Source organism: Schistocerca serialis, chromosome 8 (genome assembly GCF_023864345.2).
Source record: "Schistocerca serialis cubense isolate TAMUIC-IGC-003099 chromosome 8, iqSchSeri2.2, whole genome shotgun sequence".
Lineage (NCBI taxonomy): Eukaryota > Metazoa > Arthropoda > Insecta > Orthoptera > Acrididae > Schistocerca > Schistocerca serialis.
The window spans coordinates 442,514,938-442,540,049 of NC_064645.1; the positions used below are offsets into that span (position 1 = coordinate 442,514,938).

Genomic DNA, 25,112 nt, shown 5'->3' on the forward strand with positions numbered 1-25,112 from the left:
ATAGTGGCAAAACTGCACTGAGATCACCTATTTAAGACTATCGGCTCATGTATAGTATACCCAGTTGTCACTATGCATGCACCAATGTGTTAACTGCACCTGCTATGTCAGATTTTGTACTACTAATTATTTCTGTCTGTCTTCAAAGCTTTGGTGTGAAGTATTTAATTTTGGCCATGTAACAGCACACTGTGATCAATTTTTGTAAGCAGGAGAGTTAAAAAAATGTTTACAAGGCAAATATGTACCATAGGCACTCCAAACAAGAAATTAGTCGCTTCCAATGGATATCATGCAGATACCGACTGGTCATGATAATGACTTCAATTCAGTGAAGAAGATGGTCCACAAGTATGCAACACTTGGCTAAAGCCACTCACTGATGATTAGATCCTATAGAGCTACTGAACTGTGAGGATGTTGACTGCTGTGTTACATGTGCAGTTCCAAATAGTCCCAGACATTTGTTGTTGGGTCAAGATTGGGTCATTTAGCAGAGCCAGGTGAGATGTGCCAGTGTACATGGATATTCATCAAAACAGTAGGGCAAGTAGCTCTGTGGGCACAGATGTAGTCATTTCGGAAGACAGGAATATCAATTGCATACTGATCATGAAGACATAGAAGAAAGAACAGTACTTGATCATTAGAAATCTTGAAGTATATGACCTGGTTCATGTAGACAAAAACCTGAAAGCATGGGTCCATGTCATGGTATCCCAAACATCCCCCAAGCATCACAGAATCACCATCATCCTGCACTACACCCACCATACACAACAGGTTAAACACCTTATGGGGCTGTCGATGCACTCAGCACCTTGTATCATTTGAATAGAAGCAAAACTGTGACTCATTGAACCTCAATACATACCTCCAGTCATTACTGTCCAGTTGCTGTGCTGCTTGGCCAACTGAAGGCAATGCAGCTTTATGTGCATTTGGCGGGGGCAGTGGCATATTATGAGGCACCTGGCTCCAAATACCATATGATTGCAATAGATTTTGCTGAGAACCTGAGAAAATTCTGGTCCTATATAAAATCACTAAGTGGTTCTAAGGATTCTGTCCAGTCACTCATTGACCAGTCTGGTGTGGCAGTCAATGATAGCAAAATTAAAGCTGAAGTCTTAAATTTCGCATTTGAAAAATTGTTTATGAAGGAGAATTGTACAAACATACTGTCATGCGACCATAAAAAAAAAAAAAAAAAAAAAAAAAAAAAAAAAAAAAAACAGACTCCTGTATAGGGGACATATTAGTAAGCATCATTGTGTAGAGAAACAACAGAAAGAGTTGAAAGCAAATAAGTCCCAGGTGTAGATAGAATTCCATTTTGGTTTTACAAAGAGTACACTACAGGATTGGCCATTTAGCTTGTATTTATCGTGAATCTCTTGCAAAGTCCCAAGCATCTGAAAGCAGTGCAGGCTTTCTGTATATAATAAGGATAAAACAAAGGACCCACAAATTTCAGACTAATATATTTACAACAGTTTGCTGCAGAATCCTTGAACACAATCTCAGTTTGAATATAATAAATTTCATTGAGAGGGAAAAGCTTCTGTCCACAAATCAGCACCATTTTAGAAAGCATTGATTGTGTGAAACTCAGCCTGTCATTTTCTGATGTGAGATCCTGCAAACCATGGATGAATGGCAACAGGCAAATTCCATATTCCTAGATTTCTGTACAGCATTTGACACGTGCCACACTGCCAACTTTTAATGAAAGTACAAGCATATCGAATAGTTTCCCAGGTAGGTGAATGGCTCGAAGACTTGTTAAGTAACAGAACCGAGTATGTTGTCCTCGATGGCAAGAGTTAATCAGAGACAAGGGTATAGTTAGGAGTGCCTCATGGAAGTGTGATAGAACTGTTGTTTCTTTCTGTATATGTAAATTATCCAGTGGACAAGGTAAGCAACAGTCTGCAGCCATTTACTTATAATATTGTGGTGTATGGGAAGGTGTCATTGTTGAGTGACTTTAGGAGGATACAAGATGACTTAGTCAAAGTTTGTAGTTGCTGTAATGAATGGCAGCTAACTCTAAATGTAGAAAAATTTAAGTTAACACAGGTGAGTTGGAAAAACAAACCCCTAATGTTCGAATATAGTATTAGTAGTGTGCTGCTTGACAAGGTCACATCGATTAAATATCTAGGTGTAACATTGCAAAGCAACATAAATGGAATGAGTGCGGGTAAGGAATATAGTAGGGAAGGTGAATGGCCGACTGGAGAATTTTACAAAAGTGTGTTTCATCTGTAAAGGAGACCACATATAGGACACTAGTGTGACCCATTGCTGCATACTGTTTGAGTGTTTGGGATCCACACCAGGTCAGGTTAATGGAAGATTTGTTACAGCTGAGAAAATTTAGTGAACCAGCATTAGGCTGACTGCAGAGCATTTCTACTGTCACCAACGTATATTTTGCGGAAGGACCATGAAGATAAAATTAGAGAGATTAGGGCTTGTATGGAAACATATAGATAGTCATTTTGCTCTTGCTCTATCTGCGAATGGAACAGAAAAGGAAATGAATAGTAGTGGCACTATGCCACACAGTGGATTGTGGAGTACATATGCAGATGTAGATGTAGAAATGTCCAATACATGCAGTTTCCTGTGCAATGTTTGCTTCGAACTAGTTAAGGTGGACCTGCATTCACTAACAGTAATTCCTTCAGGCTTAAAACTAGTTGTCATTAACAAGATGAGACACTCATGTCTGGTCCCTGTCAGTTAGTACTCTTTCACGATCACTGTTCTGACACAGTTTTATATGGCTGCAAGTGGTACACAATTCCGTGTAGGCACAATTGGGCAATCTGCATTGATTCATCAACAAATACTGACAAATGCATACACATTGGGTTCTGGATAAGTCCGAACACAATGTCTCCTTTCTGTCATGTCTCCACATTGATCCAGTTTACTGTGGTGATTCCATACATTGTATTAGCAGGTACCCACTTTATTACCATGACTTATTTCAGTGGTGGATGTTTACATGACCACCTGGTATCAGTTCCACACCATTTACAATGTTCCAAAGTGACCAGTATGCTCTTTTAAGGGGTGAACAATATTTTTTCCAGTGTGCTTATTTGTTACATTGGTTATAATCAGTGTTTATCATTGTATGTTACTTCTACAAGCCCTTAATGAATTAAAGAACTTAAAAGCACATAGTACATACATTACTTACTCCACAACATCAATCTGGTCACGGATCTCAATGGAACCAAACTTCCTGTGTATTTGGTGTCTGATGTAATCTCCCTGAAAGCCAGAGCCACGACCATCCACTTCAGCCACAATGAAGTTCCGTCGGCTGGCAAGATACGCTGGCCAACCCATGTTCCACAAGGATGAAACCAACTGTGACCCTGGGGCTCCACATCTGTCATTTGCACAAACATTGTCACATGACAGAGTTTCAGTGACAGGGATGTGTATCATTATGTACATTTCTGAAAAGGAACAAGTATTAGTTTGAGTATAATAAACCTACCAGGTTTCTTGACATTTTTTGACGTGCTGCAGTTTAGAGTGTGTCTGGGCATAATCTCATAACACTACACATGAATAAATAGTCTTTAATAAAAATTACCCACACCATAATTCTTACCTCTGAATAGGTGGCAGCAGTCATTATAAAGATTTAGGCAAGCATTCTTTAATGGATACTTTTTGAAGAAACTTTTTCGTACTTTGCCATTCTCTTATTAAAGTCTGCAAAAATCCTGATGTGTTAAAATACTTAACATAAAATAACACACTCATTAATTGTGAATATAATGCTGCAATGTATGTAAACAATAATTTTTTTCAACTTCCATACTAATAAACATGATTTTCAGTACTTGACACCATTTTACCAGTAGCAGTTTCTGCTGCACATCCACCTAAATCATGCCACGAGCAACATCTATGTCACCTGATATAAGTGCTGAGCCTTCCATGGCCAGTGTCAATTTGAATGCAGTCTTATTGATCATTAGGCCATATCATTTCGAACAGTGGTTTTATTTTCAAAACAATGCAACAAAATGCCCAAAAGGTTTTATTAAAATTATTGTCTCCTATTACCACAGCCTAGACTGAGAATACAGTATTATTTAACTGAAGTTCTCTTGCTTCCACCAGCTGAAGTGTAAATGTTGACTGAAGACAATAAAGTGATTTTCATGTTTCAGTGGCCTGGAAAAATGATTCCTCATCCATCACAAACTCAATGAATTTTTATAGATATTAAAGTACAGGATTGTTAAAACTTGTATGTCGGAAATAAGAGAGAAGGTTTATTAAGTAACAGTGCTTATTTTTTATTTATTGAAACTGTTATAGCAAGAAAAAATATGGTTCATGAAACACAGTAATTTATAGAGCCAATGTAAAATACAATAAAGTACAGGTTATGCGTGGCACACAACACATTGAATGGACAACAGTAATACAGGTTACAGAATAAGCTGAGCACTCATTTGCAATTGCTTAAATAATGCTGTTTATTTAGAGGTTCACCAGAGTGCACCAGGAGGCCAAACCAAGGGGCCTTTATAAGTGCACCTGTGAACTGTATGTACACACGATGTCTGAAATTGCACACATCATGAGTGAAGGTACGTCATAAACAATATACAAGGGGCATTAAATAAGCAAAGGAACTTCTTTGTTTTTTTTTTTTTAAACAGGTTGGTTTTATTCAGGATTCCAAAACGCCATAAGGATTCCAAAACGCCATATTATCCTCCAGTATTTTGACCACAAAACCCTGCTTTTCAACATAATCTCCATTCAATGCGATGGCCTTACTGGGAAGCTGGGAGGATCTGTATGCCCGGATGGTTCAATCTACTGCTCGATGTTGGAGCCAACGTCCTTCTTCCTGCCTGAAGAAGAAGAAGAAGAAGTTTGTTTGCATTTTTGTGGAGACAAATATGCTGAATTCATTTTGTCAGTTTAATGATGGCAGCACAATACACTGCAGAGTGGGTCTGTGCACCATGAAGGAGGACATCAAACAATAACCCCTTCAGGGTACCAGAAGGCCAACACCATGACTTTGCAGGCTGAAGGTGTAGCTTTGAATTTCTTCTTCAGAGGACAGGTGGTGTGGTGCCACTCCATGGATTGCCATTTTGTTTCCATTTCAAAGTGATGACCCCATGTTTCATTGTCTGTGACAATGTTTGACAAAAAACTGTCACTGTCAGCCTTGTAATGTGCAAGCATTTCCACACAGATGGTTCTTTGTTGCTCTTTATGGTCTTCTGTTAGGTATGCACATATCTTTAGGTACCCCATCTGGTGGACGAGTTTACAGGCACTACCAACAGAGACGTCCAGTTGTGCAGCTAAGTGTTTGTCATCCATTGACCACCGCAAATAAGAGTGTCCACACATTCTAACACTGCAAGGAGTCACAGCTGTAAGTGGCCAGCTGGCGTGGTGGAGACTGGACAGGTTTGGTGACCTTGTAATGATGACAGATACTTTGCCCCATGACTCACCGTGCTTTTATTCACTGCCAGGTCTCTGTAGACATTCTGCAAGTGTGTATGAATATCTGAAATGCTCTGGGTTTCTGGCAAAGGAAATTCACTGACAGCTCTCTACATGGAACACACCTCCATTACAAACACCATTTTGGAGGCTACGTATAGCACCACCACCAACTGGAACTTCATTAAACTGTAGGGGCTGAAAGCAGAAATATTTCATGACGTTGCATAACAAATTCCGCATTTTTTTAAGCTGAAATTGGCCAAGAAACAGATGTATTACTTGTTGAATGACCCTCATATTATGCCTTAAACTTTGTTTCTGTGCAATATATTTTTTCTCTTTTGGGTTGTCATGTTCCAACAGAAACGATGCAACCCACCATGACTTCCTGTCCTTTGCCCACATCTTCATCTCAAAGAAGCAACTACATCCAATTTTCTGAATTATTTGTTTGGTATATTTCACTCTTTCTCTTTCCCTACAGTTTTTCTAAAACTCCCCCCCCCCCCCCCTCCCCCAATGGTTTGGAACTTATTACCTCTGATATCTTAACATATGTCCTATCACCCTGTCCCTTCTTCTAGTCAGTGTTTTCCATATATTTCTTTCCTCACCGAATCTGTGAAGGACTTCTTCATTTTCAGCAGCAGATTTAAGGACTACCACAGACCATCTTGACCTCACTTCTCTCAGCTTGCTGATACATGTACTACATGCTCTCCCGTGGACTTATTTATGACTACTTTGCTATACTTATGTAATTTACGGACATTGTTTTGAACTCCGTCAGTGCCAGTCATCAGTGTTTAGCTTGCACACAGACATATATATTTTCTTAATATGGTGTGATCTCCTTTCTCCATTGCACTGCATGTTGTGCCTACCTCCCATGCGATGATGGTGTGTATGTGAGCTGACAGAGTGGGTTTGTATTAGAATGCCCCCCAATCTGACAAAGTTACAGTGTTCTCCAGAGTACTTTAACCGCCAAGAGGCTTCCAATTCTTGAAGTCTTTGTTTTTGCTTGGTCCCAGAAGATTCAGGATCTATTATTTTCTGTGATTTCTTTGTATTTAATTGGTGCTTAACAAAACTTGTGTTGTTGAAGAAGCTGACTTTTATTAGATTATCTGCTTTTTATGTCATCATGAATTCTGATGAGAATAATCCAGTCACCAAACTGTTCACAGTAACTTACATTTTGTCTCTGCTGTTGTTGATATTAACCTATGTTCATCTGCCCAGAAAATCTGACTGTCCGTATTGTTCTTCCATTTGATTTAACTGACTGCTACTAGATTGAGACTGAGTCTTTACATTTCCTTCTTCAGATTTTCTAGTTTCACTACCACATTCTGACTTCTCACATTCCAAAGCAGACAGAAACCATACATTATTTTTAAGCACTTTAAAAGGCGCTGACAGATTCTATATAAAACCTTGGTTTGTGGTCCATTAAAACATAGAAAGGGCATCCCTCAGCGTCAGTCTTAAAATGCTTGATCGCTTCGTAGACTGCGAGCAACTCCCTGTCAGACGCGGAGTATTTCCATTGTCCATTGGTAAGCTTGTGCGAGAAGAACTGCAGAGGCGAAGTTTGGCCATTGATTGTCTGGCTAAGGACAGCGCCAATTGCAGTATCGCTCATGTCTGTGGTGATGAAAAGCTGCACATTGGGATGAAGATGCGCGATGGTGCAGGCCTCGACAAGAAGATTTTTGAGGGCAGTGAAAGAGTCAGTCATAGCAGGGGTCCATGGAACAGGCCAAGATTCAGAAGTGTTGGTGCCTGCCAAGGCATCCATCAGTGGAGCCTGAATCTCCGCAGCCCGAGGTAGATGTTGATGATAATAATTAACCATCCCAAGAAAGTGCCGGAGATCTTTGAATGACGAAGGTCTGGGTAGGTTTAGTATTGTTTATACTTTCTCAGGGGGTGGTGAAATGCCGTCGGCAGAGACCCAAAAACCAAGAAAAGTGACAGTGGGTTGATGTAGCTGCAATTTGTGCTGGTTGGTCTCGATGCCTGATGCTGCGAGAGTGTTCGTAACAGTTTGCACATGTCGAATCTTGTCCTCGACAGAGGAGCTGAACACAAGAATGTCATCAAGATATGCAAAGCAGAATTTTAGGTCGAATAGCACTTCGTTGATGAAGCGTTGCCAGGTCTGGGTTGCATTTTTCAGACCGAAGGACATGAATTGAAAATGAAACAACCTGATCGGAATGGTGATTGCTGTCTTCTTGATGTCTTCAGGTGCCATGGAGATCTGGTGGTAGGCCCGTTTGCAATCAATCACAGAGAATGTGGTAGAGGGAACTGGTAAAGTCGGCAATGTTGGGTATGGGGTAGGTGTCCATAATTGTTCGTGCGTTTAGTCGACAGTAGTCTCCGTACATGTGCCAGGAACCATCTTTCTTGGGTGTCATATGTATGGGCGTAGACCAGCTACTGGCAGAGGGTTCAATGACGCCGGAGCTTAGAAGTTCAGAAATCTGATTTTTAAGGTCGGAGAGGCGCTCGGGACAAACTTGATGTGGTTTACTGGAGATCGGGGGACCTGGTGTGAGGCGAAGCTTGTGAACCGTGCCGTTGGTGATGACGGAAATGTTGCCGGTGGCACGGGAGGTGGTTTGTTTACAATGTGTGGCGGGCAGGGCAGGTGAGGCATGGTCGTGGTGTTCGGAGCCACTCAGCAGATCCGACGGGAGCCGAGGCAGCAAAGTGTACCAGGAGTCAATGCGACAAGATGGCCTCTGGCCCGAAGCAGTGGCACCTTGGTCAGGTGAGCTCAGTAGAGCTTGTGAGCCGTTAGTGAGTCCATTGTCCGAGGGCGTGGCCTGTGGCAGCACGGTCGCGGGTGAAACGCTTGGCGCGAGTGCACTGTTTGTGTTGTCAGTGGCAGTCGCACTGTAGGGAAGCAGCCTACTCACGCTGTAGTAAATTCACATCAGTCTTTCCATTGTGTGCCAGCCAGTCCGCTGTAACTAGCTCTGACGTCATAAATGTTGCACAATACATTAAAAATCAAGCAAATAACCTAAAACATTTCTAGCATGTCAGGAGTAATACTAAATTAATGTGTGTTGAATATCAGTTCGATAACTTTAGCCATTTTCGAAATTTGGACGTTTTTCTGTAAAAATCATTGGCGCAACAGAAAAGAGCTAGAGAGTTAAAAATTTATAATTAGATTCATTTTTCATAATTATTTAATAAAACAGTCTTCTGGATCTCACAAATTAAGATTTTAGTGGAAATTCATGATTTTCTGGTTTTCGTCTCAAAACTTAAGGAAGCAAGGTAGATTAAGTAGGCTAATAAATAAGGCCAGGATGTTTATAGTTAAGTAGAATGGAGATCCGCTATAACCATAAGGATGTGAGAAGTTTCATTTGAATAACTATAAAAATATAGCGATAGCGTATCTCCAAAGGGCCAGTTCAGAGCTCGTCTACTGCGTACAGTGTAATTAAATTAATTCTCTCGCCCAAAATATTTAACTTAGCCACGTCAAACTTTTATTATGATTACTTACCTGTGTGTTGGATGCACATTTAAATTAAGAGCTTCATCGGCCATCAGCAAGAGAAGCTATGATTTATTCGGTAACTTAATGTGGTGCATTACTAGCCCAGCGGCTAGTTGGGAGAGCCAACTTGATCAGGCGTTCCCTTAGCCGTCCGCACCACGGCTTTATATATAAGAACGCTGCGCAAGGAAGCAAGGCCCCAGTTCTCTCCAGATGCTGAATAGCACGCCATATGTGTCGGTAGTCGCGTCGCGTCAGTATCATTGCTACAAACAGCCTCGGGTGCCGTATTAAGTTACTCGAGATACGCGTAACCATGAAATCATTTTCGAGTGAAGTGTTAATTCTGGGATGATTTTCATTATCTAGCTTCAGTTTGCGTATTGTCGTATTTTCACGTGCCGCCGCGGGACAGACATTCTACCAATTATTTAGCGTGGCGTTTGATGAACCTTATCATCAAATTATGGTGAGCATTAATTTAAACATTAATTTGGACAGTTCTAGTTGCATCAGCGCATTAGACTCTGAACGGCTGTGTTAGATTGTGTGGATTTTTTCTTTTTCTTTTCATCTGTGACTTTCAGAATACAGAGAATTTTTAGAAAATCGTTTTTTGATTATGAATCCCAGACAATCTCCTAATTTCTCAGAGCTATAAGATGTAGTTATAAGTGTGTTTCTCAGATGAAGTGGGCACTAGGAATTCTAATTACAGGCTTCACGTTTTGCTAATCACTTTCTGGTTCCCAATATTGTAGTTAGAGAGCCAGTGTTGAGAACGGCGAAAGACAGCATAAATAACATTCTAAATAATAGGAACATTTAACAAACAATAATTCTACCCGCTGCCCCACATATGGTTAATTGGCCGGGAAGTGTTTCTACATTCAAACATTTATACAACAGTAAAATTTTTCAAACCACCGCCCCACAGCACGACGGCTCGCAGGAGCCGAAGTGGCATAGTTTGAGGTGCTGTCCACGAGGGGTAGGAACTGTCAGTTCGGGAATATGTGATGCTCGTCGCGCATGCGTGCTTGTGTCCGGCCGAGTGTCAAACACTGCCGTGTTAGGAGGGTGTGGCCCTGCGGAACTATCAGTACATGTTATGGCAGTCTTGATAGCACAGTTGCGAGGGGTAACGGGAGGTAAACACATGGAGGCTTCATTGCTGGGACTGCAAGCAGACTTGTCGCACTTACTGACCTTGCTGTAGTGTCTGTAATTCCTTTGCTGCATCGGAGAGCTGGAGCTGTGTTTCGTGGAGCTGGAGGGAGAGCTCGAAGTTTTCCTTGCATAGGCAAGCGACGTGTTCAAGCTCGACAAGGCACTTGTGCATGGTTTCTTGTAATGTCGTCGACAGACACGAGCATGTATGGATGAGATGAGCCCGGACCGATGTGTCACGGGGGGGAGGGGGGGGTTTGCTCGATGGAGCAGAGGGGAAGTGAGTCTTGGATGGATGATGAAATACGGTGTTTCGCACTAGGTCCAGTGAAAGTTTGTGGTGTCGCAAGAAGTCAATGCCCGCACACTAAAAAAGTCCACTCAAGTTTGCAGTTTTGCGGAGAATGAGATGACGTGGGAAGTTGAACCCGAGCATTGTAGTTTAGTTGAATTCACAGCTTGCAGTGAAGTACGATGAGGGTGGATGTTAGACGACGCTAAGGATGTAGGCAGTAGCGAAACATCGGCACCTGTGTCCACTAGGAAAAGGTATCCTGACAAAATGTCATGTCGTCTGCAATTATCCGGTCATTCCCGGACAGAATGGAGCACTGGGGGCTGCATGTCATGTTGTGCGCAGGAGGCGGCACCCGGACCTACCTGCGACTGGCATTTGGGAAGTAGCAGGGTGGTCTGCAGTTCCGTACCGCCTCATCAAACCGTGTGTGGAAGTAACAGTATGGGTAGTGAAGTTGCATTTCCTGCAGATAGTTCGTTGCCAGTGGCGGTGGCTGAGGTTCGGTGGCCGCAGCAGGTTCGGTTGCAGGAAGGGGCGTGACCATGGGCGGAGGCGGTGACATCCCAGTTGCTAGTTTACTGCTTCCCGGAGCAAGCGGAATGGTTGGCACAGTATGGCCCCGGCCGCAGGGCGATGAGCCTGAACCTGAGACTTGTCAGGTAGGCAGTGGCTGGTGAAATAGAGCAGTGATGCATCGTGTAGCTTGTCAGCAATTGTCATTGTTTGCTCGACAGGTTCAGCAGAACTCTGAGCCAGAGCAAAGCAGATGTGAGGAGATAGTTTATCTGACAAGATGGCGAGGAGAGCTGTGCCAGAGAATAGATCGGCACTGACCAGGGCGTGTAACTGTCTCCAGAACTGGGAAGGTTTGTCGTTGCCTAGTTGCTCAACGTGGAGCACTTGCCATATTGCTGCCTCAGTTGAGCGTGCAAGCCGACGTAGAACTGTCTTTTGGCTAGAGTGTACCGAGTAGATGAGTCCGGGGCATCGAACAGGTCAGCAATCAAGTCCTCCTGGTCGTGCAGGTGGGTGATGAGGCACAGAAACCTGGACTCATCGAGATTGTAATGGTCGAACACTTCGTCCACAATTTTGAACCAGGTTGTAGATCTGTCGGGATTAAATGGCAGCAGCGTTGTAGAATGCTCAGAAGAACAAACAGGTTGAGTTGAGTTCATTGTTGCACTGCCTGAATCAAGCTGTTGTTGCTGTAGTATTCCAGGAGAGTGTGCCTCCAGGGGATATGGCAACAACGGCTGTTCGGGTGGTAGCGTGAAGGTGACACATTGTGGTTGAGCGCGATCCTTCGCGATGCGGAAGGCCGATGCAGGTGAGACACCGTAATGTGCTGATTGCGGTTGTGGAAGCTCAACATATTGCGGGTGTGTTCGGATTGACACGTTGTGGAAGACCGGTGTGGATGAGGCACCGAGATGTGCCGAGAATGGTAGCGGAAGCTTAACTGGAGCCGGCACAGGGGCGACAGGTGAGAAGAAGTTCAGAGTTTGAGAACACGTGTTAGTCCGTGGAAAGCTCTATGTATGGCCAGAGCTGGGGCCACCTGTGTTGCAGGGAGGCTGCGGAGGTGCGAGCTGTCCAGAAGCAAAGTGTGGGAAATGATGTTGAACATGGGACGGGGTGTGTGAATGTTTACTGTTCATAGTGACTCCACTCAGAACGGTGTGCGGATAAGGTGAATGTCGTGGCACAAAACACAAGCGTAGCAGTGGGACGGAGAAGGGGGTCAGGCACAGATAACAAGTAATTGTTCCTGTTGCAGGACAAGGTATCGAAGTAGGAAGGCATGTACTGATGCTGAAATGAGGCAGGCACGGGGGTGGTCGGATGCTGAGGAGGTTGACCTGTGGACGAAGCAGTTCCGGCCACGTGTCAGGTATCTGCGTGGTACTGCACGGCTTTCAGTGTGGCAAATTGTTGTCCTAGCGGTAGTAGGTTGTCCGACGAAGCATTTGCAGAAATTGGCATTGGTCCTGCACTGCACGGAGATCCGTAAGCAGTAACTGCACAGTCGACGAGGGAGGGTACATGTGGTGGGAACAAAGGCGTTTGATAGCCGGAGTCATGCACACTCCTAACCTCACTTATTGTTGCAGGCTCGAAAACGTCCGGCGAAATTGGCAGAATCATCGAGTGAGAGGCATTGTGTTGCAGTCCTGGTAGGTGTACATCGTGCTCAACACGATGCATATCGATCACAAAATCCGGCGTTAGGCACTGGGTCGAAGTCATTGTTTGAATGCTGTGTCGATGTAATACACGCGAAAATAACCGATGCGGAGGTCGCGGGCACAGTAAAACGGTGAAAACGGAAGACGTTACAACTCGGGGTCACCAGTGAGGGAGAAGTTCGGGTTAGTTACACCAAACAACACCCATTTAACAGTAGTTCATTTATTCACCTAAACACATGCAAGGCTCACAAAGAACTGAAAATGGCAGAACAGCCCAAAGCCAATGCTCAGAGTCCAAAGACGATGCTCAGAGTCCAAAGACGAACACATATCGATGCTGGTGTCAACCTCATCGGTGCCACAGTGTCAATACTGGCAATTTCACTGGACTATTCATTTAATAATCCAAAGTTGCAGGACACTGACGTGAATTATTTACAGAAGAATAGAAGAACTGGTATAAGCTGATCACCAGAAAGATCACTTTGAGTTCCAGAGAAATGTTTAACACATGAGGCAATACTGACATAGAAGATAAGTTAAAGAAAGGAATATCTATGTTTATAGCATTCTTAAAATTAGAGAAGAATAGAAGAACTGGTATAAGCTGATCACCAGAAAGATCACTTTGAGTTCCAGAGAAATGTTTAACACATGAGGCAATACTGACATAGAAGATAAGTTAAAGAAAGGAATATCTATGTTTATAGCATTCTTAAAATTAGAGAAATCTTTAGTCAATGCTGACTGGAATACACTCTTTGAAATTGTGAAGGAAGCATGGGTGAAATATAGAGAGCTAAAGGTTATTTACAACTTGCACACAAACCAGGCTACATTTATAAGAGTCAAGGCAAATGAACAGGAAGCAGTGAGTGAGAATGGAGTTAGATGGTGGTGTAGCCTATCCTGCATGTTATTCAATCCATGCACTGAGCAAGCAGTAAAGGAAACCAAGGAGAAATTTCAAAAGGCAATTAAAATTTAGGGAGAGGCAATAAAAACTTTGATGTTAGTCAGTGACATTGTACTTCTGTTAGAGACAACAAAACACTTGGAAGAGCGGTTGAACAAAATGGATTGTGTTTTGAAAAGAGGTTACAAGATAAACATTCACAAAAATAAAACAAAGTAATGGAATGCAGTTGAATTAAATCACGCAGTGTCGTGGGAATCAAATTACAAGGCCTATTCGGAAAGTCAGGTCCGATTGGTCACATAATGGAAACCACTGTGATAATCAAATATGTTTTATTTGCAACAGTTAGCTACACCTTCCAGCTACTTGTCTACATAGTCGCTGGTCAGATTTAGACATTTGTCATAGTGTTGTACCAACTTTTGAATACTCTCATCATAAAGCAAGCCGCTTGTGCTTCCTGCCAGTTCTCTATGCTGGTCTGCAGCTCATTGTCTGTGCCAGAACATTGTCTTCTTAGCTATGGTTCATATGAGCAGAGATGAAACTCATGGAGAGTCAATTATGGGCTCCATTGTGGCTGATCAAACACTTCCCATTAAAAACGCTGCAGAAGCATCTTCATTGCCCCTTCAGAATGTGCCTGAGAATTGTCAAGCAGAAGGAAAAGTAGGGCAATTATGTTATGTGGGCTGCATGACATCAGGTGAAATCTCACACCAGGCCCTCGTACTTGGCGGGAGGCATTATTGTTCTAAGCACCTTTATGTGCTCATTGTGTACTCAGAACTGAAAAGAGTGATGTGACGTGATGGATGGGCATACTAGAGACACTGCCCAACACATCTATGCAACTCTCCATCAGATTTTCACTGTGGTTTCCACTCCGCACCCCATCAGACCTTATTTTCTGAATAGTCCTCTTAGGAAATAAGACACTAAATGTAATCAATGAGGTTTGCTATTTTGGCAGCAAAATAACAGACAATAGCTGAAATAGAGAGGATATAAAATGCTGATTGGGTATATGAAGAAAAGCATTCCTGAAAAAACTTCATAACATTTAATATACATTTGTGTTAGGAAGTCATTTCTGAAGGTATTTGTTTATAGTGTAGCCATGTATAGATGTGAAATATGATGGTAAGCAGTAAAAACAAGGAGTGAATTGAAATTTTCAATATGTGGTGCCACAGAAGAATGCTGAAGATTATATGGTTAGATCAAGCAACTATGAAGGGGTACTGAATCAAACCAGGGAAAACAGGAATTTGTGAAACAAATTAAAGGAAGGTTCCAGTTTGTAGGACATCCAGAGCTATTAAGAACTAAAAGGACTCATCAAATTCATAACTGAGGGAAATGTGTGTGGGGGGGGGGGGGGGGGGGGGTAAAAACTGTAGAGGGAGACTAAGAGACGAATAATAAAGTAAGCACGGTAAAATGGATGTAGGGTGCAGTCGTCGTGCAGAAATCAAGAGGCTTCATAGGATACGCTAGTATTGAGAGCAGCATCAAATCAGTATCCAAGGTTCTCGGGTTTCCGGCCGGATCCAAACGTCGAAGTTCCACGATATTTCAGCGAATAACCGTTCCGCCATCATCAGGTGGTGCTGATGGAATGATCTGTCTGCACTGTGTCTGTGGTATTTATGTCCGCGGTGGTCCCAAGTTGTACCCCGGCGTGGACGGCCGGAGGAGTGCCGAGTGGTGGGAGGGGGGGAGGGGCAGGGGGGGGGGGGGGGTAGCTGCATCCACGCCCGGTGGTACGCGCAGTTAATCTCCGTCCGCTGTGGCAGAAGGATCTCGCGTCTCTCGCACCATTGCTCTTTGATGGTGTTTAATAATGGTTTCCAGGCCTTGCTAAGTTGAAACTCAGTGTCCCTGTTGATGAGGTTATCTGTTATGTGAATTTCTATGGCCTCCTTGTAGATACTGTCCCAGTAGGCACTTGTGGCCATCAGGATTTTTGTCTCTTTGAATTTCTCTGTGTGTCCGGTTTCAATGCAGTGTTCTGCTAGGGCCGAATGGCTGGGTTGGCGTAAGCAGGTGTGACATTCGTGTTCCTTGCATCGGTCTTCGACAGTGTGAACTGTTTGGCCGATGTAGGATATGCCACAGCCACACAGGATTTTGTATACACCCGCTTTCTTAAGGCCTACGTCATCTTTTGCCGTTCCTAGTAGGTCACGAATCTTTGTTGGTGATCAGAAGACTGTCAATCTTGAGTTGCTTTAACAGTCTCCCTATTTTTGATGACATGTTGCCAGCATACGGCATAAAGGCCAGAGCTTGCTTCTCTTCTTCGGGTTGTTCTTCATCTCCTTTCTTGCTGCACTTCTGTTGTTGGAAGGCCCTTTGGATTTGGCGGTTGCCATACCCATTCTTGCGAAACATGGTCTCCAGGTGTTTGAGTTCCGTTGGCAAGTTCTGTTCATCACAGATCGAGTGTGCTCTATGTACCAAGGTGTTGAGCATTCCATGAAGCTGTGCCGGATGGTGGCAGCTGGAGGCATGTAGGTACAGTTCAGTGTGTGTAGACTTGCGGTACACACTGTGACCCAGTGAGCCATCAGACCTACGTTCCACTAGGACGCAAAGAAAGGGTAGTTTCCTATCTTTCTCAGTCTCCATGGTGAACCGAATGTTACTTTGGACTGAATTTAGATGTTGTAGAAAAATCTGTAGCTGTTCCTGTCCATGTGGCCAGATGACAAACATGTCATCCACGTAGTGAAAGAAGCATACAGGTTTCAGTTCAGCGGCTTCCAGTGCTTCCCCTTTGAAACTCTCGATGAACAGGTTGGCCACCATTGGGGAGAGCGGGCTCCCCATGGCTACTCCGTCCGTCTGCTTGTAGTATTGACTATTGAAGACAACGTACATAGATGTTAACACGTGCCTGAACAGCTGTGTCAGTTCAGGCCCCAATTTCTCACTGATTAAGTGGAGAGAATCTTCCAGCGGGACATGTGTGAATAATGAGACAATGTCGAAGCTGACCATGATGTCGGATTCTTGTACTGTCATCTCCTTCAGGCAGCCAATGAAGTCCTTCGAGTTCTGGATATGGTGCACATATTTCCCCACATAAGGTCTTAGCATGCCCGCCAAGTGCTGCGCCAAAAGATACGTCGGTGCCCCTATGTTGCTGACTATGGGTTGCATCCCTTATTTGTGCATTTTGGGAGACCGTATATCCTCGGAGCTACCGCCGAATGTTGGTGAAGTCTTTTGATGTCCTTGTCCTTGAGCGCGCCATTTTTCAGCAAGGTGGTCGTGCTTTGTTGTATCTTCCTGGTCGGGTCTGTGTTGATTTTCCGATATGCTGGATCGTCTAGCAATTGCAGCATCTTCTGTTCGTAGTCGCATCTCTCAAGGATGACTGTGGCGTTTCCTTTGTCGGCGGGAAGAACGACTTATTGTCTCTGAGGGCTCATAGTGCTACTCTTTCTGCTCCTGAGATGTTGCTTCTGGCCGGGGTTGCACTTGAAACAATCCGGCAAGTTTCCCTTCTGATTTCTTCTGCTTTGTCATCTGGTAAGCCACAGACTGCCTGTTCTACAGAAGAGATTATTTCATTGAAGGCAGAGATGGAGGTGTTGGTGTGAAATTGAGTCCTTTTTCAAGTACAGCTGTAGCTGTGTCGTCGAGTGGTTTCCCCGTGAGGTTAATCACGGTTTGCCTAGTGGGCACTATCTCATTTTTCAGTTTGCCAGGTAGTTGTGCAAACTTGGTGACCTGCTTCTCTGTGGATTTCCAGTGGGTCCAGTCTGCCTGGGCCCAGGTAACACTGTCCACCCATTCCCAGGAGTGATCTTGGAGTACGGAGGATAATCGTAGGTGAAGATGCAGCAGCTCCTTGGCATTCTTGTCGAGTTGTAGACGGGTGTAGTGAATCCTCTCCCTGACCACGGCCAGACTGGCTCTTCACTTAATACGATTTGCTGCAGGTGTGCATATGTGATGCATGATTTTGGCGAAAGTAGGTATGGTGTTTTCATCCCTACACCTTAGTAAAAACGCGAGGGAACTCAGCAGACATCCTTTCTGGTTCCAAAGCTTATCCAGTTTCTTCACCAGTTGGTCATATCCTCCCTGTAGAGGTTGGTAATTTGTGATCTGAGGCTTTCCCAGCGAACGTGCTGTATCCAAGGTTCTCGGGTGTCCAGCCGTATCCGATCATTGAGGTTCCACGATATTTCGGTGAATAACCGTTCCGCCATCATCAGGTGGAATCCTACATCAGCCAAACAGTTTGCGTGGTCGAGGACTGATGCAAGGAACATGGACGTCACACCCACTTACGCCAACCCAGCCATTCGGTCCTAGCAGAACACTGCATTGAAACCTGACACACAGCAAAATTCCAAGAGACAAAAATCCTGATGGCCACAAGTGCCTACTGGGACAGTATCTACAAGGAGGCCATAGAAATTCGCGTAACAGATAACCTCATCAACAGGGACACCGGGTTTCAACTTAGGAAGACCTGGAAACCATTATTAAACACCATTAAAGAGCAAAAGCGCGAGCAGACGCGAGATCCTTCCGCCGTGGCGGATGGAGACGAACTGCGCCTACCACCAAGTGTGGCGGCAGCTACACCCCCCCCCCCCCTACCACCACCCCCGCCCCCCACCACATGGCGCTCTGCTGGCCGTCCATGCTGGGATACAATTTGGGACCCCGCGAACATAAATACCACGGACACAGCACAGACAGATCATTCCATCAGCACCACCTGATGATGGCGGAATGGTTATTCACTGAAATATCGTGGAACTTCGATGATCGGATCCGGCTGGACACCCGAGAACCTTGGATACAGCACATTCACCGGGAAAGCCTCAGATCACATAGCATCAAATCAGTTTCCTGCTTGAAGACCATAAACACATCACTGACATAGAGTTGTACTACAATTTTAGAACATATATTGTATTCCAACATTATGAAGTACCTTGAAAACAATCTATCGGAAAATAATTCCCATGGATTTAGAAAACATTGTTCTAGTGATTCTATATTTCTAGATTTCCTGAAGGGTATTGACACAATTACTTACAAGAGACTTCTAAACAAACTTGGCTGGATATACAATTTCCTGTCAGAAATGTCACAGTTCTTAGAAGTGGAGTTATTGAGTTAAACAGGAATGATATCTGAATTTCCTCAATGAAGCTTGATTGATCCTCTGCTGTTCTTAACCTATTTAAACAATGTAGGAGACAATCTGAGCAGCCTTCTTAGATTGTTTGCAAATTTAGCTTCTAATAAAGTCATTAGAAGATCAAAATGAATTAGATAGACTGATTTAGACAAGATATCTGCATGGTGGAAAAATGGCAATTGATCTTGAACAATAAAAAAGTGTGAGATTCTTTACATGAGTAATAAAAATGTTCTGTTACATTTTGGGTATGCAATATATCACACAAATTTAGAGGTTGTCAGTTTAACTAAATATTTAAAGATTACAATTACAAACATTTTTAATTGGAACAATCACATAGGAAAAATTGTGGAGAAGGGAGACCAAGACTGCATTTAATGGCAGAACACTGAGAAGGTGCAACAAATCTTTTAAAGAGACTGTCTACACAGCTTTGTATGTCCTCATTTGGAATACTGCTGTGCATTATGGGATCCTTACCAAATAGGGTTGATGGAGAACTCAAAAAACTTCAAAGAAGGGCAGCTTATTTTGTATGATCATGAAATAGGATAGAGAGTTTCACTGATATAAGGCAGCTTTTGTAGTGGCAATATGTTTTCACAAAATTTCAATAACCAGTTCTCTCATTCAAATGACAAAATTTTTGTTGACTTATGCCTACATAGGGGGATCTGATCCTTATAAGAAAATAAGAGAAATCAGAGCCGACGTAGAAAGATTTAGGTATTCATTTTGCCATATGATATCTGACAGTGGAACAGTAGAGATATAGTGCGAAAATGGTTCCATGAATCTTATGCTTAACACCCAAGTGTGAATTTCAGAGTAATCACATAGACAGATATTTTTAACTCAAAAAACAATTATCGGGACAAATGAAAATGTACCTTCCAGAAATTAATGCAAGATACTGTTTAAACAAATCCTCACACTGCCATGCTTATATACCTTGGTGATCACAACATGGATGAAGAAAATATGGAGAACAGAGACCAACTTGCTCACATAAACCAGGATGTTCACACAACTGCATACAGAACATTCACTCACAAAAATTATGCAAAATGTACTTTACAACAAATTAGATGACCATATTAAAGCAATATACAATATTATAAGTTTCAAAGTAACTCTTAAAGTATACCTTCTAACCAAGTGCTTTAAACTGTATATGAATTATAATGGCGTAAAGCATTGTTTGTGGGTGGCCCCTCGGTTCCTATTGATATTTGTATTTTAAATATGTTGTAAACATTTCTTGCTTAATTTTTAGCAAAAGTACAATTGGCCGCCCCCCCCCCCCCCTCCCCTCTCCGCTGCATGTGCAAGGTGTATGCCGTAAGCTCTGAAATGGTAACATTCCAAGGTCCACCCAATTAACAAAATGAAATGAGGTGATGAATGTCATGGGATACAATATGCACATATACAGATGGCAGTAGTATTGTGTACACAAGTTATAAAAGAGTACTGCATTGGTGGAGTTCTCACATGTACTCAAATGATTCATGTGCAAAGGTTTCTAATGTGATTATAGAATGATGGTTGGCGAAAGATACTTGGGACATTCTAGTTTGGAAATCATTAGGGAATTCAATATTCCACGACCCACAGTCTCAAGAACATGCTGAGAATACCCAATTTCAGTCATTAACTCCCACCACAGGCAACAAAGTAGCCGATGGCCTTCTCTTAACAACAATATGCAGCAGTATTTGCATACAGTTGTCAGTGCTAACAGACAAGCAACACTGCATGAAATATCCATGGAAATCAATGATGGACTTATGACAAATGTATGCATTATGACAGTGCAGCAAAATTTGGCACCAATGAGCTATTGCAAGAGATGGCCAACCCGAGTGCCTTTGTTAATACAGCATTGCCTGTTGTGCCTCTTCTGGGCTTGTGACCATACCGGTTGGATACTAGATGACTGGAAAACCATGGCCTGGTCAGATAGATTCAGCTGATGGTAGGGCTCAAATGTGGCACAGAACCCATGAAACCAATGACCCAAGTTGTTAACAAGGCACTGTGTAAGCTGGTGGTGGCTCCATAATGGTATGGGCTGTGTTTATGTGTCCTCTGGTCCACATGAACCAATTATTGACTGGAAATGGTTATGTTCGGCTACCTGAAGACCATTTGCAGCCATTGATGGACTTCATGTTACCAAACAACGGTGGAATCTTTATGGATGGCAATGTGCCATGTCACTGGGCCACAACTGTATGCAATTAGTTTGAAGAACAATCTGGACAATTTGAGTGAATGATCTGGCAACTCAGGTTGTTCAACATGGATCCCATCGAACATTTATGGGACATAATCAAGAGGTCAGTTCATGCACAAAATTCTGCTCCAGCAACACTTTCGCAATTACGGACAGCCACAGAGCCAACATGGCTCAATATTTCTGCAGGGGACTTCTAACAACTTATTGAGATTAGGAGGTATATCCTATGACTTTTGTTACCTCAGTGTATACTCTTATTATTATAATAATTATTACAATAATATACTGTATAATAGTTAATAGCATTTGGAAGACTGTTTGATTTTCACTATTCACTATTGTAAAAAGGTACTCATAAAGTCATCAGGAAACTTGTATTCATCATATCATATCACTTGACCTGTCCTATGCTTCACTGTACCTATGTACATAAAAAGATGAGTGAGTCCAGCAAAGTGTTATATTATGCAGTACTATGTTATCACTAATTGAATGTTTTCTTTTCATTGCTTTTTCAGTCTTTTCCTCCTTGCTTCCCTCCTAGAGATCTGAATGGTAGACTAATCTTGAATTTTTTTGTGCTAATAGAGAGATCACTATGACACTTTTTCAATTCAGGCAACATTTCCTATGTAGGAACATTGTGTATCTTTCATCGGTGGTTTCCATGGCCTTCTGCATCCTCATGCTGTAGATCATTGCTGATATTTCCATCATTATGGATAGTTTCCTACCCACTTTTCTGCTTCTGAATGGAAGAGGGTGCTGTGAACCTCTATTCATTCACCCATCCTCTCTGACAAAGCCCCTGGCAGACTGAGGATTATTATTTATACTAACAGTATTCGACATCTGTTCCTGGTTATTTTTACTCTTAAGTAGCAACACCATCGACAGACTATGGAGATCTTAGGAGCTATACTGTACCAATCTATACTCTTATTGTTGATTCCATTTTCTACCAATTTCAAGGAAGTAATATTCTATAATAGTGTCCCACAGTGGTAGTAATAATGTACAGCGTGACAATTATTGACTATATGAAATAAAACCATCATAACTTCTGAACGGTTTGCATTAGGATGGTCAAACAGTCTGGCTGGCTATGGGGTATGATGGGAATTAGTATGTGGGTATGGTTTGGTTTGGTGACATAGCCCACTTTCATTTGGATGGGTTCATCAGTAAGTGCAATTGGCACATTTGGGCTCCTAAGAATCCACATTTCATGACTGAAAAGTCTTTTCATTCTCAACAGGTGACTGTGTGGTGTGCAGTGTCCAGTAATGGAATAATTGGTGCCATATTCCTTGATGGTGCAATGACTACCAAATGGTACAAAAAGGTTTTGGAAGATGATTTCATCCCAATTGTCCAAAGCGGCCCTGATTTCGACAAGATGTGGTCCTTGCAAGATGGAGCTCAACCCCATTGAAGCAGGAGAGTGTTTAATGTCCTGTAGGAGCACTGTGGCGACTGCATTCTGGCTCTGGGGTACCCAGAGGCCACTGGCATGGGCCTCGATTGGCCGCCATATTCTCTGGATCTGAACATATGCCCGGATCTGAACATATACAACTCCTTTTTGTGAAGCTATATTAAAGACAAGGTGTACAGCAATAACCCCAAAACCATTGCTGAGCTGAAAAGAGTCACTCAGTATGTGACTGACAGCATCAATGTTCTGACACTTCAGTGGGTCATGCAGAATTTTGCTATTCATCTGCACCACATCATCGCCAATGATGGCAGGCATATCAAACATGTCATAATCTAAATTTAAGTATCTGTAGTGACATTTACATGTTGAATAAAATGTGTGCACACCATACTTTGTAACTACTTTCTTTTTGTATAGTTCAATAATTGTTTCCCTGTAAGTACTTATAAAATCCAAATTTGAACTCTCGAAAGATTAATCAACTGAAAACACCATTTACCCTTTTGCTCATCAGATTTTACAAATATTGCATTACTTTGGGAAGCCAGGTGATATTCTTGTGATGTACCCAGGGAATTTGAGATTTTGTTAGAAAAACTGAGATTTTGAGGACCTGGCTAACAAGCAGTTTATGCCTTACTTAACAAACAAAAAGAACACTTGAAGTTGTGCTCTATCCTTTTAATGAGTATTGTTAGAATATAAATAACCAAATAGGGGCACAGTGGAACAGAAGAAATCACAAATAATGTCTTTAAAAGAATTATTCAGTGATTTGCTTTTCTCAAAATTTCACAGAAATACAGTACTTTTGATTCTGCAGATCTAAGGATACCACACTAATGATGAATTTAGCATCTTTCAAAATGTTATCAACTAAAACAGAATACTGGAAGTTTTTGCGTATACATATTGCCAAGAATTTAAACTGAATACTGTCCACATTACAAAACTGCTTAAATTACTCCATCCAGCCATTTTTATACTTTGTGCCATCATAACTCTCATATACAGACCCTCAAGTAACCTGGAATATTTGAATTATTTTCATTCACTATAGTCAAATGGAATTTTAATTTTATCTCATCACTATGGAAATTTGTATTACACAAAAGTGTGCAGTGAGAATATTATGCCAAGCTCAAGCATGAGCATCTTGTAGACAACTATTTAATGAGTTAGGTATTTTATCTACCATAGCACAGTACATATTTTCTCTAATGAAATTTGATATAAATTACCTATTACAGTTGGGAAGGAATTACGACATCCATAATCACAATATTAGAAGAAAAATGACCTTTATTATTCTTAATTAAAGTTGACCTTAAGTGAGAAAATGATTAACAATGGAGCAACCATAATCTTTGATCAGTTAAGCAAAGATATCAAATGTATGTTAGACAGCAAAGATAAATTTGAAAGTAAGCTGAAAAAGTCCTATTTGGGCAACTCCTATTCCATAGAAGAATATTTATGTAGAAACTTATAGCTTATTTAGTGCAAAAGTATTCCATACTTACTTTTGCCATCAACTGAATATTATTTCCTGTTATGTGAGCTCATCTGAAAATGTCAGCTATATTTAAATACAAACTAATTTATAACCTTCACATCTCTGTCTATATATGGGATGTAATGACTCTGTTCCTCAGTTTTTAATCCTTAATGGTGAGTCTTCAAAAGCATGGGTTTTAATATGCACTGATGTGGATTAATCACAAAGGAAAATATATCCATTAGCTTTGTAATTTTCTGAATGTAGGTCCACACAAATTTTAATGTAGAATATATTAACATCTTACATATATATGTAATGTACATACATACATAACATCTTAAGATGTGAAGGCCATTAACTACGTTTGTGTTTTGCGCTCAGTGATCATACCCAACTACAACAATCACCTCCTTATCTCAGATAGGTGTTCTGGGAAAAATACTTTTTGTGGTATGTATGAAATTAAATCATTCTTAAAATGTGTACTCTTTTTACCAAAACAGTCAGGAACTTAAATCTATCTTTCATCTTACTCTGCTGCTGCAATTAAATTAGTTTTGACTGATAATAGATGACAGTTTTCCTCTAACAAACAGAAACTAGCTGATAAACACAGCCTGTTAAGCACACTTCTTAATTTGATTAATAAAACTTGAAATAATTATACTTAAAGCAATGTAGAAACAATTATTTTATTATTGAGTATAAAGTATCGATGATAAATAAAAATTAGATTTAGATAAAATAAGATTTAGTTGACTTGGAAAAAGTGTTCTTACTTCATTCATTAAAAAATCAAAAATTTATACAATATATACTTTGTAAGTAGATATTCATTGTCAAGTGAATATGGCAAATATGGAACATAGCTGAATTTTGGTTCCACTTACACGTGCAAAATCAGTGGGAACACCATGTCCTCATATTCCCTTAGTCCTGGTGGTAGATGAAGCTTTACATGTGCGTGGAACCCACCAGGAACCTGTACTTTGAATGTCTTCACCTATGTAGAAATATAGTTGTGTTATACTAAATTATGGAGATTGGAATTATGCATTACATATTCATCTGGCTCCATTATTTCAGAAGACATACAGAACTGGAAAGCAAATTTGAACCTC

At 41.7% G+C, this 25,112-nt stretch overlaps 1 protein-coding gene across 1 annotated transcript in view; it reads right to left on the reverse strand.

Moving 5' to 3' along the window:
• Positions 1 to 25,112, reverse strand: part of LOC126416569 (inactive dipeptidyl peptidase 10-like) — a 391,761-nt gene that overhangs the window by 21,788 nt on the left and 344,861 nt on the right. Inside the window, exons 13-14 of the mRNA XM_050084317.1 lie at positions 24,882 to 24,994; positions 3,218 to 3,412 (exon numbers count right to left, since the gene is read on the reverse strand). Coding sequence (XP_049940274.1) covers positions 3,218 to 3,412; positions 24,882 to 24,994 — 308 coding nt within the window. The remainder of the gene's footprint in view (positions 1 to 3,217; positions 3,413 to 24,881; positions 24,995 to 25,112) is intronic.